At 41.3% G+C, this 17,526-nt stretch overlaps 1 protein-coding gene across 1 annotated transcript in view; it reads right to left on the bottom strand.

The window, feature by feature from the left end:
* TTN (titin) overlaps positions 1 to 17,526 on the bottom strand; it is a 272,606-nt gene that overhangs the window by 50,032 nt on the left and 205,048 nt on the right. Inside the window, exons 246-275 of the mRNA XM_036253264.1 lie at positions 17,180 to 17,482; positions 16,797 to 17,078; positions 16,398 to 16,697; positions 16,002 to 16,304; positions 15,598 to 15,906; positions 15,201 to 15,482; positions 14,781 to 15,080; positions 14,405 to 14,698; positions 11,346 to 14,312; positions 10,705 to 11,025; positions 10,320 to 10,604; positions 9,923 to 10,222; positions 9,326 to 9,628; positions 8,605 to 8,880; positions 8,194 to 8,493; positions 7,800 to 8,102; positions 7,335 to 7,634; positions 6,570 to 6,857; positions 5,915 to 6,211; positions 5,524 to 5,826; positions 5,111 to 5,416; positions 3,953 to 4,240; positions 3,573 to 3,863; positions 3,196 to 3,483; positions 2,445 to 3,032; positions 2,249 to 2,353; positions 1,572 to 1,769; positions 1,180 to 1,476; positions 491 to 1,078; positions 99 to 401 (exon numbers count right to left, since the gene is read on the bottom strand). Coding sequence (XP_036109157.1) covers positions 99 to 401; positions 491 to 1,078; positions 1,180 to 1,476; positions 1,572 to 1,769; positions 2,249 to 2,353; positions 2,445 to 3,032; positions 3,196 to 3,483; positions 3,573 to 3,863; positions 3,953 to 4,240; positions 5,111 to 5,416; positions 5,524 to 5,826; positions 5,915 to 6,211; positions 6,570 to 6,857; positions 7,335 to 7,634; positions 7,800 to 8,102; positions 8,194 to 8,493; positions 8,605 to 8,880; positions 9,326 to 9,628; positions 9,923 to 10,222; positions 10,320 to 10,604; positions 10,705 to 11,025; positions 11,346 to 14,312; positions 14,405 to 14,698; positions 14,781 to 15,080; positions 15,201 to 15,482; positions 15,598 to 15,906; positions 16,002 to 16,304; positions 16,398 to 16,697; positions 16,797 to 17,078; positions 17,180 to 17,482 — 11,868 coding nt within the window. The remainder of the gene's footprint in view (positions 1 to 98; positions 402 to 490; positions 1,079 to 1,179; positions 1,477 to 1,571; positions 1,770 to 2,248; positions 2,354 to 2,444; positions 3,033 to 3,195; positions 3,484 to 3,572; positions 3,864 to 3,952; positions 4,241 to 5,110; positions 5,417 to 5,523; positions 5,827 to 5,914; positions 6,212 to 6,569; positions 6,858 to 7,334; positions 7,635 to 7,799; positions 8,103 to 8,193; positions 8,494 to 8,604; positions 8,881 to 9,325; positions 9,629 to 9,922; positions 10,223 to 10,319; positions 10,605 to 10,704; positions 11,026 to 11,345; positions 14,313 to 14,404; positions 14,699 to 14,780; positions 15,081 to 15,200; positions 15,483 to 15,597; positions 15,907 to 16,001; positions 16,305 to 16,397; positions 16,698 to 16,796; positions 17,079 to 17,179; positions 17,483 to 17,526) is intronic.

The raw sequence follows: 17,526 nt of genomic DNA, 5'->3' as shown, positions 1-17,526 counted from the left end.
AAGACACAAAAATGTATATTAAGAGTATGACTTTTGGATAAATTATATAAAATATTGGCACCCTCAAATGAGATGTGTTGAGAAAGGTAAATACTAACATGCCACATCTTTCATTAAAACAAGATTTGAAGCTTCGCTAGGTGGACCGATCCCTGCTCTGTTTTCTGCGCTGACGCGGAATTCGTAGCTGTTTCCTTCTTGAAGTCCTGTTACTTTGCACCTGAGATCGGAAACTGGCGTCTTTGTTGCTCTCACCCATCGCAAGCCTTTCTTTTCTCTCCTTTCTACGTGATATCCTGTGATCTCACTACCGCCATCATCAACTGGCCTTTTCCAACAGACGGTGGCAGTGTTTTTAGTAACATTTGATACCTCCGGTTTTTCAGGAGGGCCAGGGGGGCCTGAAAAGGAAGCAGATTTATGAGAAATCCTGTTTTCTAAACTCTGCCATAAATATTTACAGATCGTTTCCCTCACATGCTGTACCTACCAAATCTGTCCACCATTTTCACAGGTTCAGACTGTACAGGTTCTCCTTTGCCATACTGGTTTACAGCAGAAACCCGGAAGAGATACTCATTTCCTTGGATGAGCTTGGTTGCCACATGCCTGCAAGACTGAATATCTTCAGCAACCACTGTCCACAGGAGCCGGCTGGTTTCCCTCTTTTCAAGAACATAGCACTTAATTGGTGAGCCACCATCTTCCAAGGGAGGTGTCCATGTAAGTGTTGCCTTTTCAGCAGAAACATTACTGATTTCAATGGGACCTGGGGGGCCAGGTATATCGAGAACTGTTACCTTCACATGTTCCTCTTTTGTGCCGAAGGGATTGGTAGCAGTGATGGTGTATTCACCCGCATCTTTTCTAGTGGCATACTTGACAGCAAGCATGGAAGACGTTGGGGTGGAAGTGATCTGAATGACATCTGATGGTCTAATGTCTTTTCCTGCCCTGGACCAACTTGACTTTGGAAGAGGTTTGCCAAGAATGCTAATGGCACTCAAAACAATGGTGTCTCCTGCTTTAACCGTTAGTCCGTCTTTTACCATGGGATCGAGGACAATGGTTGGTGCCTCTGCAAAGGGAAAAAACAAAACAAAACAAAACATTTTAATCAGAAAAGGATGGAGGCTTACTTTGATGTTTCTATGTGCACAAAACGTAAAATCGACCTACCATATTCGTCCTTGCAAATTATGGTTCCTGTACTTTCTGATGGAGCACTGATAGCACCTGCTGTGTTCTTTGCTCTAATTCTGAATTCATATTTTCCACCCTCCACCAGGTCAGTTACAGTAAAGGCACAATCTGGGACATTCACATGATTGGCTTTCATCCAAGATTTGGAGGGTAGATCTCGCTTCTCCACTATGTATCCAGTCAACTTATGACCACCATCGTATTTGGGTTCGGTCCAAATGAGCGTCACTGAGTTCCTTGTTACACTGATAACCTCAGGCTTGCCAGGAGGATCTAAAACAGGGGGTGGGGGAGGGGGGAGACCAGTCAAATGCCAATGTTTTTTCATGTAGAAAATACACCTGGGATTTGCTTTGTTAATGACTTACCGATGGGATCCAGTGCTACGACCGGCTCTGAGGGCAGGCTGGGTTTGCCTACTCCTGCTAAGTTGATGGCCATCACTCGGAATTCATATTCAAGACCTTCAGTTAACCCTGTCACTCGGAACTCTTTCATCCTGATGGGAGTCTTGTTAGCTCTCTTCCACAAAAGGCTGTTTCTCTCCTTGAACTCGATATGATACCCTACAAGAGACCCAGTGATGCGGCAATTCAGATAGAAAGTACAAATGTAGCCTGATTTTTAAATATATGTATTTTTGCTCAAATAATTTATATATGGATATGTGGACTAAATAATCATTCTTGCTAACATCTATACTTTTATTACCTAGGCATAATGCCATTCTTTTTTTTTTGGAACATGCATATTTATTGTGACTTTTGTTGAAAAATTTTAACTTAGGAGCATAGATATTATCACTAAGAAAGGCTTTCTTTATAAACTATGATGTCACGAGGTTTTCAATGAAATTTAGTATTTTAATTAATTAGCTTAATTGCGTCTTAAGGTACTGAATGCTGCTATACTGAAAGGGAAATACATTATTGCGTGTACAGATAGTGCTCTGTAAATAAGGAGCACACATTCAACTTGTTTTCAGGGAGGAATGTTTGGAAGACACATTGCTGCAAAAGCAGTAGGATAAGAGCAAAAGAAATACCTGTAATTGGAGAGCCACCCGTTTTCCTGGGGTCAGTCCAAGTTAGAGACACTGAGTCATGTCTGACATCCACAATATTGGGAGGTGGGGGAGCATCGGGCACATCTGGGAAAATATATGATAATGTAAGATAGATAGTAAGAAACTTACTCAAAACCATGTTTTGCTTTATATTTTCTGACATTGAGATACTTACCAAATGGATGTTTAGCAATAATTGGCTCTGATTTCAGGCCCTCTCCGACCCCGTATTTGTTTTCGGCACTGACCCTGAAGGTGTACTCCATGCCCTCGTGAAGTCTGGTCACTCTAAAGGTGGTTTTCTGAACAGCAGAGGCACATGTCACCCACTTGTTGTTTACAGAATCTCTCTTCTCTAGGATATAATTGGTGATTTCAGAACCACCGTCGTCCTTTGGAGGACCCCACTTTAAGGTTATGGCTTCTGCTGTGACCTCATCAAATTTGATTGGTCCAGTGGGGATGCCAGGCTTGCCAACAACTTTTATAGTGATAGTTCCTTCCTTCGTGCCAGCGACGTTTTTCAGTGTGATGGTGTATTTTCCAGCATCAGATTTTTGGCAGTCACGTACTACAAGAGTCGTGTTAACTGCGGATGACTCAACACTGACTCTTGTGTCAGCTCCCAGAGGATCTTCCCCTTTCTTCCAGGATACCGATGGAGGCGGCTTCCCTTTGATGGGGATCTTAAGACGGAAGTTGCTGTTTTCTTTAGCCAAGTAGCACAAATCAGGTAGATCCTTCAAGTCAAGGTCAGGAGCCACTGGAAAACAGCAGAGATATATTGTTATTTTTGAGACCTGGCCATCAGTGTTTTCATATTGTTACAGTTTTTAAAGGATTATATGTGAGTCCGTGAGTAGGGCTCAAGAGTGTACTTTTGCTGACAATAACGGGGAGAATACAGATGCACGGCCCAGACTCACCAACGTCATCCTTTGCCACGACAATGATTTCACTTGGGGTCCCTTCTCCATTTTCATTCTCAGCACTCACTCTGAAGGTATATTCCTTCCCTTCAATCAAATCTTTTGCAAAGTACTGTAAGTTTAATGATTTCATAACTCGTTGCCACTTATTTTCTTCAGTTAAGAAATCGACTACGTATCCAGTAATTCGACTTCCACCATTGCTCCGAGGCTTCTTCCAGCCGATGGTACAAGATGATTTATTTGCAGACATCACTTTCAGGTCCACAACTGGTCCAGGGGTTTCTAAAGCAACGGAGAAGAGATACGTATAAACCCAAGATAACCAAGGTAAGCTGTCACTCAAATGTCAGGGTAGCATCTCATTTGCTCACCGGAGGCTTTGACGGCATCACGTGTTTCACCAGGATCACCGATGCCATATTCATTTTCGGCAAATACCCTGAAGAAGTAGGATTTTCCCTCCTCCAAGTTGGACACTCTGAAGCTTGTTTTGGGACACTCAGTTGTCACTGTAGACCAGGACTTCCTCTCTGCGTCACGTTTTTCTACCACATAGTTTATAATGGGGCTTCCACCATCAATAATGGGAGGATCCCAAGTAATATAGGCAGAATCTTTGGATATTTCCTTAACAGTCACATTGACAGGTGGCCCAGGAGTATCTGATAATTAGCAAATAGGAAGTGAATATGTAAAAAAATGTATAGAACTACATTTTAAACATACACGATTTCTTAAAAAACAGACTTACCCAGTACTTTCACTACAATGGTATATTCCTTTTTACCAACGCTGTTCTCCAGAGTCAAGATATATTTTCCTGCATCATATTTGTTCACATTTTCACAGCGCAAGAAAGTATCAAAGTCAGTTGACTTTATGTCCAGTCCAATCCTTTCTCTTAGATTGACACCTGGTTTAGACCAAGTTATCTTTGGAGGTGGACGTCCTTTTACTGGTACATATAGTCTCAACGTAACGCCAGCACGTAATATGATTGTTTTCCTCAAATCAGCATCAAGTTCTCCCTCAGGTGGAACTGTTGAATTTTAGAGTGAACAAAGTTAAAATAATAATTTAATGGTCAAACATATGTCCAAGGACTGGACTTACACCTAAAATACATTTGTTTTTTAGAACTGATTTCTTGTTCTTTAAAAAAAAAAATCCTTAATATAATCCTAAAAACGTTTGTCAACTATTTCAATACTCTGCAGCAGTTGTTGATCTTACCATTTTCCAGAATCCTACAGGCCAAACCAACTTTTCCTGGGAGGATCTCTACCTCCTCTGCTCCAACAACTTACATGCTCTCAAACTCTGTATATTAAAAGCAGATGACTGGTTCTGGCTCTGTTCCATTCTTGCTTTTCTCTGGTAGATTCAGTGAAGCCACTCTGGTCTCTACTCTGACTATTTATTTCATTGTAGGAATAAAAGTACATAGGGAATGCAGTATAACTAATTAAAAATAAAGGGAGAAATGGCTATGGCAATAAGTGAATAGAAAGAAATTAAGATGGGAGAGCCCAGCAAGCCACATTTATGGAAACGGGTGGGTTAGAAGAGAGAAAACAAAAATCTGTAAGAATGATAGATACCTCACTACTTAGTTTAAAAAAAAAAATCTCTTTATTCTCAGAATAAAATTCTTATATTCCATACTCTTTTGAAGACATGACATTCTCATGTACAAATGAAAAGCTTTTCAAAACCACAGATTGTCCTTTATTCCATTTGGTCTGTTATACAATACTATATATTACCAACCTAGCTCTCCAAAAATGTACTCCCAGAGTTACCAACTCCAAAGCTTGTAAATAAGCAAATGTACATAAGGGACAGCTACACACCCTCTTACAATATGACTGATGAGAAAGCCACACATAGTTCTCCTGGTAGTACTTACTTAAGATGTCCTTGGGACAGTGGTTGTCTGGCACGTCACTGGGGTCACTGTATCCAATCTTATTAACGGCATACACACGGAACTGGTACTCTATGTTTTCCATCAGACCGGTCACCTCAAAGCGGGTTTTCTGTAGCTTATCTGGTAAATTGCACCTCACCCAGTTAACAGAGTCAGCTCGTTTTGCTTCCACAAGGTAACCAATGATAGGGCTACCACCGTCATAGGCTGGCTTGCCCCAAGTTAGACTCACAGAGCTACGGGTTGTATCGTATACTTTAGGAAAAGCTGGTGGGCCGGGAGGATCTGAGGATAAATAAGAATAATAATGGTACAGTTTCATTAAAACCTCATTCCTGGTTGTTCAAAGTTGATTTTAACACAGGATAAGAGACTCTTTCATGAAAACTTACACAGAGGGTCCCGAGCATAAACAGCTTTGGACGCATCGCTGGGCTTGCCAGGGCCAGCCTTATTTATAGCTATAACTCGAAACTCATATTCGGTGCCTTCTTGGAGACCTGTTGCTTTAATAGTTCTTTCTATAACAGGTTTTCTGTTGACCTTCGTCCAGTTAACTGCCTGGGTCTCCCGCTTTTCAACCAAATAGCCAGTGATGGGTGAGCCGCCGTCATCTGCTGGTGGTTTCCAGCTTACTGTCATATGCTCTTTGGTTATGTTGCTAATAACAGGAGGATCACAGCGTCCAGGGGGGTCTGCAGAGAGTGAGTGAACATTTAATATCCCCATCCAAAAGGTAATCTTTAAGAAGTAAAATAAAAAACCACAGGACAATGTTCCTACCATATGGGTTTTTAGCAATTGCTGGTTCAGTTAAAATTGGATCGCCCACTCCATATTTATTTTCAGCGCAAATTCGGAACTGATACTCGTGGCCCTCTATCAGCTTCTCCACACTGCAGCTGGTGATGGGCACAGTGGCCGACACTTGTGCCCAGTTGGGTCTGCTGGTTTCACGTTTGTCAACAATATAGTTGGTGATTTCTGAGCCTCCATCTTCAAGAGGAGGTTCCCAAGAAAGCATTGCACGGTCTGAATACATTTTGTTGACTTTAACAGATGCTGGAGGACCTGGTTTATCTGAAAGAACAAGAGAGAAAAGTGAAGTCTCTCTAATACATGTGAAATGGGCAATGACTAGAATGGAGGTCTGGAAACCTGAGCTGCAGTCTTCCGATGGTCACTACCTTCCTGCATGGTCTTGGAAGTCACCTAACTTTTCAAAACCTTAATTTCCTCACATGTAAAATTATGCCACTGGAATATGGAATCTCTAATGCTCTTTTCAGCCCTAAAATGCTATTGTTCTGTGATGAGAATATTTCCATGATTTCAAATACATCAGGATATGCAACTTTTCTCATTATTATTTTGTAAATTCGATTGCATCACATTAGCTAAAATATAATACGAGAGTCTAATGAAGCACTTTAGTTACCTAACACTTTCAGCTTAATGGTGGCTGATTTGGAACCACTTGGATTTTCGGCAGTAATGGTGTAGTCTCCCGAGTCCTTCCGGTTCACGCTGAACAGCTCCAGGGTGCACAGGTTCCGCTTTCTGGCCATTTTTATGCCTTCTGCTGGTTTTAGCAGGGTGTCGTCCTTCTTCCAAGAGACTGTTGGTGTTGGCTTTCCAAAAACAGTGGCATCCAGGCAAACATTAGTTCCAGCTTTGACAGTAAGCAAACCTTTCATAGCCACACTCAGGTCTATCCTGGGAGGAACTGAAAAGAAAGAAAAGAATTTAATATGTGCAAAGCTATATTACATACCTTATTAATAAAAGTGGGAAATTCATATGCTGTGTCTTTCAAGACAGAATTTTTAGAAGTAACATATTCATTATAAAAGGAATTCAGGATTAATGTAGAAATTTGATAATGCTGACCGTAGAAAGAAAAGAGTAAAGATCACCCATAATTCCAACGTCCTTACATATTCATTATCATCATTTTGGTGTATTTCTTTGTCATGCAAGTGTGTGGTTGAAATGATGCAGTCCTCACAGTTTTGTATCCTGCTTATTTAGTTCAATATGTGGTTAAGATTCTCCATAATCATGATTTTTGTGTCTGTATACAAAGTACCTATCATTTTACTTGTTCTTTTCTCCACAGATGCATATTTACTTTTTTTTATTAGGAGAAATACACATTATGAGTGCTGTCCTCCTTTGCCTATGATACTCAACAGAATCTTACCATTTTCTGCGAGAATGGTCACTGGGTCAGAAGGCTCAGAAGGCTGGCTGATGTTTACCGCTGTCTTGGCGATCGCTCTAAACTGATACTGAGCATTCTCTTCTAAGCCAGTAGCTGTGTACTCTTCCTGGGGAATCTGGTGAGGTGTGGTATTGCACCGCACCCACTTATCTCCGGGAAGTTTGCACGCTTCGACGAAATAGCCAATAATTTTGCTGCCTCCATCATGCTTTGGACGAGCCCAGATGAGGGATACAGTGCTCTTGGAAACATCGATAACTTCAGGCTTTCCAGGAGGATCTAGAACCAAAAGGGATATTCTCAGCATTTATCTTAATAGCAAATGTTTCACATTTCCATATTTCACACGATCGCCCCGAACACATTCCTGAGTAGAAGTAGTTGTCTTCAGAGACTCTGAGATTTAAATGTGTCCCCCTAACACGGAGAAAAAAAACTACTCACCAACAGGCATTCTTGCAGTTACATATTCTGTTGGTTTGCTGGGTGGGCTGGATCCAGCTTTATTTAGGGCATAGATTCTGAATGAATACTCAAGACCTTCGATAAGGCCAACACAGGGATATTCAGTTGACCGGACAGGAGTATCATTAGCTTTCACCCAGAGCAAACTGTTTCTTTCTTTGCGTTCAATCAGGTAACCGGTGATGGGGCTCCCTCCATCACTGTCTGGTCTGTCCCAAGCCACAAATATGCAGTCTTTGTTGACTTTAGTGACTCGTGCATTCTTTGGTTCACTAGGAACACCTGGAGATGATGACAAGGGAAACATCAGTTTCTCCCTTAAGTAACAGACTAGAAAGAAAACATCATTTTTTTCTTCCTGAAAGAAACATACCAAATGGGTACTTAGCCAGCATCTTTGGAGATGCAAGAGGCTCTGAAATGCCAAACCGATTTTCAGCACGGACCCGGAAGACATACTCCTGGCCTGGGATCAGTTTTCCAAGTCTGCAGGAGGTTTTTGTCACCGAAGCGAGGGCAGTCACCCAGTCACCTCGGCTCACATCACACTTCTCCACTACGTAGTTGGTGATGGGACTGCCTCCATCCTCCAGAGGGATGTGCCATGACAGGGAGCAAGCATCGGCGTCTATGTCAGAAATGTCAAACGGAGGCTGAGGGGGTCCAGGAGCATCTGCATGAACCAAGGGGGAAGAGGTATAAGAACAGAGTTGATAGGGATTTGACAGGAAAAATGTTTCTGACCTTCATATTTAAATGTTCATGTGTCTAACGCTTAACTTACCCATGACGATAACTTTGATTTTCTGAGTGTCTGTCCCAGAACTGTTCTCTGCGGTGAGGCTATAGTAGCCACTGTCTTTCCTACTAACATCTTTTATGATCAGAATTGAGGAAGTGTCTGATTTATGCACTGCCAGGTGGCTGGATGTGACAACTTCATCTTCTCCTTTTCTCCATTTGCAGATCGGATGAGGCTTCCCATACACGTGGGCTTCGATTCGGAGTTTCTTCCCAGCTTTAATAGTAATTTGCTCGGGCATGAGGATCTTTGGTGGCACTAAAAGGAAAAGGAAAATGTGTTAATTTTGTGTGGAGGCTAATTTCCTTTGGTGGGCAACTATACTAGTGTTTTTCAAATTGTGGGTTTCAACTCATTAGTGGGTTCAATTTAATGTTGGCATGACAGCTAATATTTTTTAAAGAAAGAACAAGATTGAATTGAATAGAAAATATGAGTCTGGCATACAGAAGAAAGATAAGTGCTACTTCAAGAAACTTTTAAAGTTATATATAGGTATCGGTACAGTGTTACACATATATGTACTGTGGCATGAGTTAGTTTGTTTATGATGTGTATAGGCTCAAATGTTTCAAAACCACTGTTCTCCACTATTATTCCAGTATTTCTGGAATGATATTCCACAGGGAGAAAGGTCTACATGTGAAAAAAAAAACTCTCGTAAACCTCATCACAAGATAAAAATGAGACACAGACGACTTACACAGCTGTTCTTTGGCTTCATACACTCCTTCTGCCTCTCTTGGCAAACTGACTCCAACAGCGTTTCTGGCCACTACTCTAAATTTGTATTTCTTTCCTTCCTTGAGGCCAGTGACCACAAGGCTGAGATCTTTAACCACCGAGTACTCTGTCCAGCGATCCGCAGGCTGCTCTTCCTCTCTGTAACTGATGATATAGCCATCGATTTTAGCGCCTCCGTCACGCAGGGGAGGTAACCAGGCCAAGGTAGCACTGTTCTTGGTCATTTCAGTAACTTCCAGTTTCTTTGGGGGATCTGGTTCACCTAGAAGAAAAACGGGGTTTTAGAAAACTACCCAGGTAATCTCATCAACTCCATTTGTTCATATGCTTCAGTGTTCAGTGTGCCACATTGCTTCAAAGTATATGGAAACTGTTGTTGAGTATGAATGAAAGTAAATATACAAGGTGAATTAAGGAGTGAGCTGGGTATTTATTCATACTACTTGAGTTTCTACACATTAAAGTTCTTTCAGGAGTGGATCAAAATGTTTCTGTATCTTGACCTTGCTAATGCAGGGGACTGGAGTTAGAAAGAGGAAGAAAGGATGTTGCTTACTCAGAGGATCTGATGCAAGCACTGGTTTGGGGGTGTCTGTTGGGACGCCAGGGCCGTACTCATTGACAGCAGTCACTCTGAAGAAATAATCGTTCCCAGGGACAAGATTGGTGACTTGGAAGCTCATTTTCTTAACTTCTGGGGAAACTGTTGACCACGTCTTTCTCTCTGCCTCACGCTTCTCCACAATATAATGTGTCACTTGGCTGCCACCGTCATTCTCAGGAGGGCCCCAGGAAATGTGGCATGATGTTTTGGTGACATCCGAAACTTTTAAATTAGATACAGGTCCGGGAGTATCTGTAAAGAACCACAAAATCAGATATACATGTCTCCTCAGCCACCTGATGAACAAATGCACGTTTGAAGGTGAGGAAGAAGCTTTTTAGTAACCTACCTAACACCCTGACATTCACGAATACAGCCTTTTCACCAGCTGGGTTCACAAGTGTCAAGGAATATTTTCCTGAGTCATCACGAGTAGAATTGGGGATGACAAGGAAGGCCATAGTGTCGACCAGATCGACTTGTCCTTTTCTGACCACGTTATCAATACCCACTTTTCGCCAAGTGACTTTGGGGGCTGGTCGCCCTCTCACTATGGCAAACAGTCGAATCGGGCATCCTGCTCTCACTGTGACCAGTTTTCTCATGCTGGCATCCAAGTCAATCTCCGGAGGTTCTGCAAATGACATGAAAATCATTAGTTGACTTTACAGAATGTGGGGAAATCATAGGAGAAGTGAAATATGAATGAATGAAGGGATAATATAGGGCCTCACCTAAGATTTCTTTAGGTTTAATGGCATCCTTTAGTTCTGCAGGGCGCCCAATGCCAACCTGGTTTTGGGCACACACCCGGAACTCATATTCCTGGTTTTCATCCAAGCTGGTAGCAGTGAATTCCATGCGAATAAGCTGAGCTGCAGCATTGCACCTTTTCCAGCCTTCGTCAGGTGAGGTATCTTCTTTTTTGGGTCTCATTTCCACAACATATCCGATTATTGGTGCGCCACCATCATACACTGGTTTGCCCCATCCAAGGGTTATGGAATTTTTGGTTGTATCAACGACTTTGAGATTGGTTGGTGGACCAGGCGGTTCTGAAAATAAATTATGTAAGAATAAATTTGTGCATGGTTAACTACCACTAAGATACTTCAATGCATAATTTTATAATGTCTATTCTCAGTCAAAAATGTTCTTTTTAATATCTCAGTTACTGAGTCCTCCTTATTTTCTTTCATAAAATGAGAATTTATCATTGTTCATACAATTCAGATGATATGATAAAAGATCTACTTAGAAAAATATTGGATAAAATAAAGTTTTAAAGTTATAGATTTAATCTACTTGTCTAACAACTCTGTACTTGAGATTAATAAGAGTTGGTAGAGTATCAGAAAAAGCAAGAATATCATACCTATGAGGTCTTTTGCCACCACTGGTCTTGATGGCAAAGATGGTTCTCCAATTCCAATTTCATTTTCTGCTTTGACACGGAACTGATATTCATGTCCTGGGAAGAGGTTCTGTACTTTCAAACGTCTCTCAGGTATTGCACTCTTATTAACAGGGACCCATCGTATTGAATGTTTTTCCTTTTTCTCCAGAAAGTATCCTGTGATGGACTTTCCACCATCATATTCAGGTGGACTCCAAACCACAGTCATTTCTTCTTTGCTTACTTTAGTGACATCTGGGGGATCAGGGCGACCAGGTCTATCAAATTTGGTCTTTGCAATGACTGGTTTACTTTCTGTTGGAGGTCCTGTGCCTATTTTATTTTCTGCACGAACTCTGAAAATATATTCATTTCCTTCTATGAGACGTGTTACTGTAGCACCAGGTGTTAAGACAGCAGAAGAAAAGGTAGACCAAACCATTCGTTTGCTCTCGCATTTTTCTAGAATATAATTTTGGATTTCACAGCCACCATCATCCTCTGGTGGATCCCAGCGAAGAGTACACCTATCACTGGACACATCAGAAATTTTCAGATTTCTCACAGGACCAGGCTTATCTAAAACATTGACAGTGGCGTAGGCCACAAAACTGCCAGCCGTGTTAGTTGCTGTAATGACATATTTACCACCATCACTTCGCTTTGCTTTAGTAAGAGAAAATTTAGATGAATCAGCACTGGTATCAATCTTGACTCTTGGTGACCTTGTTAAGTCTGTAGCATCTTTGTCCTTGGTCCATGAAACTTCTGGAAATGGTTTGCCTCTAACTCCTGCCTCAAGTCTAATGGTCTCCCCTGCTCTGACAGTTAGCACGCCACTTAATTTCAGATCAAGTACTGGTTTCTGTAAATCTTCTTTCACAACAACTTCCTCTGTCTTTACCCAGTCACTTTCTCCACCTTCATTCTTTGTTTGTACTCTGAATTCATAAATCTGGTTTTCAACACATTTGTCAACCATGTAGTGGGTTTCTTTAATGCTTCCTTTATGTACTCTTTCCCAGTCCGCAGAGCCCTTCAGCCTCCTCTCAACATGATACGAGAGATTTGGGCTGCCACCATCATAATCAGGCCGCCGCCACTTCAGATAGACAAATGTCTTTCCTTTATCTGCAATGTGAAGGTTTTCAGGCTCCCCTGGTCTATCAATAGGGTTTATAGCTAGAATTGGAGTTTTTGTTTCAATGGTTGGCCCAACACCTACTTTATTCTCGGCACAGACTCGGAAATAGTATTCATTGTTGGCTAAAAGGTTGGCTTTGATTAATCGCTTAGTAACATCTGAAGCAACAATGGACCAGCCTTTCTGGTTTGGTTTGCGACATTCCACTATGAAATTTGTTATCTCTGAGCCACCATTATCTAGGGGATTTTCCCAAGAAATTGTACAGTTCTCTCTGTTTACATTGCTAATCCTTAAATTCTGGCAAGGCCCAGGTCTGTCAAGGACGTTAACGATAGCGAAAGCTTGGGCGTGTCCACTGCTGTTCTTAGCTGAGATGATATACTTGCCATGATCAGCTCTAACCGCTTCTTTAATTTGTAACTCAACACGAGGTAGGTCGTGAATTATGTCAACCCGTTTTTCTCGGACCAATACTTTGCCTTCCTTGGACCAAGTTATGTCTGGTTGCGGTCTGCCTTTGACTCGAGCAAGAATATGGATAGTTTGGCCCACTCTAACGGTAATAACGTCACGACAAGTAACATCAAGTTCTATCTCTGGAGGATGAAGGATATCTTTTGCAATCACAGATTCTGCTAGTTCTCTTGGTTCACCCTCTCCCACAATATTAGCTGCCTTTATACGGAATCTATATTCATTTCCTTCAATTAGTCCAGGTACCGTAAAAGCACATTGCCTAATGAGTTCATCTTTATTAATCCTATCCCACTGCTTTGTACCAGCCTTCTGACATTCCACTACATAGCCTAGAATGGGGCTACCGCCATCACTGAGAGGCTTTGTCCACACCAGGTCAGCTGTTTCTTTGCTCTTGTCTTTCAGTTTAGGATTAATAGGTGGTCCAGGTGGCTTGATGGGCCGGCAAGCTTTTATTGGGTCAGAACTTGGGGATGGAGGGCTTAGTCCTGCAAGGTTTTCAGCAAAAACTCTAAACTCATATGTATTTCCCTCATAGAGTCCTGTCACTCTAAACCTCAAGTCCGCTATAGGTGTTTTGTTGACCCTCACCCATTTGCCAGATACTTCTCGACGTTCCACATAGTAACCAGTGATTGGACTACCACCATCAGATTTTGGCAGAGTCCAGGATACTGTTGCAGCATTTTCTGTAATGTCAGTAACCACTGGTTTACCAGGAGCTGATGGAGGATTAAATTTATGTTTAGCAACAGTCGGTATGGAGTCAAGGGGAGGACCAACACCCATCTTATTCTCTGCGCTAACTCGGAAAACATATTCGCAGCCCTTTTGCAGATGTGGGACTTTCAGCTTTGTCTTACTGCTTCCTGAAGAGACAACGCCCCATGTCTTTTTTCTTGTATCCTGTTTCTCAACGATGTAATTTATCACAGGGCTTCCTCCATCATCCTTAGGTGGCTGCCAAGAGATAGTCATATATTCAGGAGTAACATCCAGAATATCAATAGGACCTGTTGGTGGACCAGGAACATCAAGGACCGTAAGGTGTACAGCTACTGTTTTGCTGCCAGCTGCATTGGAAACTGTGATTTGATATTCCCCGGTGTCTCTCCTTAAGCAGTTCTTAATGGTCAGCACTGAGGAGTAACTGTCAGTTTCAACTGTGTAGTGTTCATCTGTTTTAATCTCACTCCCATCGGTTGTCCACTTTGCAGTAGGAACAGGTACACCTCTTATAATGGCTGGGAATCTGACTGTCGTTCCAGCTTTTACCACGAGGCCTTCAATTAATTTCACATCCAGCTCTATAGACGGAGGCACTAAAAAGCAAACATGAGGAAATTAGATTTTTTCCCCTCAATATGAATAATTCTCAAAAGAAACAAAATAATAATGCCAGTCCAAAAATTACCTAATTTTTCTTGACATTCTATTGGAATAGTTGTGTCAGGGAGACTGAGACCCACAATGTTTTCAGCTTTTACACGGAATCTATAAGTCTTTCCTTGTTGTAGTCCAGTCACAACACACTCTAAGTCTGTCACAGTCTTGAACTTAATCCAGTCTTGGGTTCCTTCTTCTTGATATTCCACTAAATATCCAGTGATTGGAGAACCACCATCACGATCTGGCTTATTCCAAACAAGGGAGACTTCAGTCTTGTCAACATCTACATGGTGTAGGTCCTTGGGTGGCCCGGGAGGATCTTTTTAAAAGAGGAAGTTACAATGAATAATATTCTCAAAAGCATTTACATAATATTTTTGTATTTAGAGAAAACAACTTACGTAGAGGATCCACAGCCTTGATGGGTTTAGGTGTTTCAACAAAAGGACCACGTCCATACTGGTTCTCAGCAGCTACTCGGAAGAGATACTGATTGCCTTCATTAAGATGTTTAGCCCAGTGACTCTTTTTCTTTGATGTAGTTGAGAGAGGTGACCACTGGGCACTGGCAACATCTCTCCTCTCAACTACATAGTTTGTAACAACAGAACCACCATCATCCAGTGGTTCCTTCCAAGTAAGGTAGCAAGAATCTTTCCTAATTTCACTCACTTCCAGATCTCGAGGTGGCCCAGGCTTATCTGAAAAGTGTTAAATAATGCAGTTATATGTGATTTAATCCAGATAAGAGCTCAAAAGTATAACAATTTACTTTTAATTTGTTATTACATCAAACACATGATAAGTATTAAAATTCTTACCTAATACAAGTACTTTTACTGAGACAGTTTTTGAACCAGCTGGATTCTCCACCGTTAAGGAATAAATCCCACCATCTTCATGGGCAGCATTACGAATTTCAAGCTTGCTACCAACTGGAGTGACATCAATTCTTGCTTTAGTTGGAGCCTCTCTGTCTCCTTTTTTCCAAGTTACTTTTGGGAATGGCACTCCTTTGATGATGGCACTAAGTCTTAGAGTATCACCAACCTTTATGTGTTGTTCTCTTGCCATGTTGGCATCAAGAATCAACTCAGGAGGTTCTAAGAGAACGAGAACAGTATTTTCAGGTTTGATTTGTTAATGTATTTTACAAGTAAGTGTATACAATGACATATCCATCTTCCTTTCAAACGCAACTGAGAACATTTTACTCACCAAGTCTGTCTTTTACTAGTACAGGCTCAGGAACGTGAGCAGGGTTGGATTCACCAGCTTCATTGACTGCTAGTACTCTGAACTTATAGCTTTGACCATCCCGAAGACCAGTGACTTTATATGTCGTTTCAGGACATGACTCAGGGGTGTGATTGGCTCTTCTCCACTCTTCATCTCCAACTTTCTGGTACTCAACAATATAACCCAGAATCTTGCTACCACCATCGTGACGTGGTGGCTGCCAAGTTAGGTCAACTGAATTACATGTCGTATCTATTGCTTCAGGATTAACAGGTGGACTTGGTTTAGCTACACAATAAAAGGAAAAAATAAAAAAGAATTAGAATATACTTGAAAACAAACTTGGATGATATGAAAACTGAATGAATGCTTTAATGTTATACCAATTGGATCTTTAGCAAAGACTGGTTTGGATGGTGGGCTCGGATCTCCGATACCAATTTCATTTTCTGCAGAAACCCGGAATTCATATTGGCAACCTTCTAGAAGATCAGGAACCCTGAATTTAGTGTATGGATGGATCGGCTCTTTGGTGACTCTAACCCATCGTTTAGACATTGTCTCCCTCTTTTCCAAGATGTAGTTTGTTATGGGCTTTCCTCCATCATTTGGCTTGTTCCAGGTTACTAATGCAGAATCTTTGGTAACTTCTGTAACAACTGGCTGGTTAGGTGCATCAGGAACCCCTATCACAAACATTAGCAGAATACGTTAGAAATTTAATTTTTCCTATTAACAATATCAAACAATGAATCATTGAGATCAAATGTAATGCATACTGAAACGATCTTTGGCTTTCATCGAATCAGACACCAGAGGATCACTTATTCCATACAGATTTTCAGCACGTATCCGGAAAATGTAATCTTTCCCTTCAAGCAGTTTAGAAACTTTGCATGTTGTTTTGGCACTTGCAGATGTCACAGGCATCCAAATATCTTTGCCCACCTCATTTTTCTCAATAATATAATTGGTAATTTCACTGCCTCCATCATCTAAAGGTGGCTTCCAAGAGATAACCATGTACTCTTTGGTCACCTCATCAAAAACAACTGGTCCTACTGGTGGTCCAGGACGGTCTGCAGAAAAGGGAAAAAAAAAGTCACAGCACAAAATGTTATTTCCACTTCTGCTTGGATAGAACGGAATATCTATTCTTCTTGATAAATAATACTTACCAACCACATTAACTTGACAGAAACCTTTCCTAGAGCCTGTACTATTCTCCACAACCACACAGTATTTGCCAGAGTCTGAACGTTTGGCCTTGACCTTCTCGAGGGCCAGTGTTGTTGGAGTGGTCTTTATGTGAGTGCGATCATCTTCTACCACATCAGCTTCATCTTTGAACCAAGTAACCTTAGGCTTTGGTTTGCCTGAGTAACGGCCAGTGAGGGCAAAAGCTTCACCAACTCGAATCGTGATCTTATCTCTGAAGTCAAGTTCAAGTGTTGGAGGAGCTAAAATTTACAATTACAAAGGCAAGTCAGTTTTACTGATGTATTATGATAAATCTATAAATGTACAAGTTTTCAAAGTATAAACTGCATTGGACACATACCCAGCTCATCCTTGCAAGTGATTGGCTTTGTGCAAAATGATGGCTTGCCTTTTCCAACAATATTGACGGCACTGACACGGTACTCATATGTATCACCTTCTTTTAAGCCTTTAACAGTGTATTTTCTGCTAAGCAAGTTGTCTTGTGTAACTTTGTGGAACTTTTCAGTTCCAATGAGACGGCTTTCTAGGACATAGTTAATAATTTCTGATCCACCATCATACTTCGGAGGATTCCAAGTCAAACTAACAGAATCTTTAGTAACTTCTTTAACTTCCAGGTCTTCAGGACGCTCTGGTACAGCTGTAAGTATAAGTATGAAATTACAGTGAAAAAAATGTCATGCT

Source organism: Molossus molossus, unplaced genomic scaffold (assembly GCF_014108415.1).
Source record: "Molossus molossus isolate mMolMol1 unplaced genomic scaffold, mMolMol1.p scaffold_m16_p_11, whole genome shotgun sequence".
Taxonomy (NCBI): Eukaryota; Metazoa; Chordata; class Mammalia; order Chiroptera; family Molossidae; genus Molossus; species Molossus molossus.
This window is presented reverse-complemented; position numbering and strand designations above follow the sequence as displayed.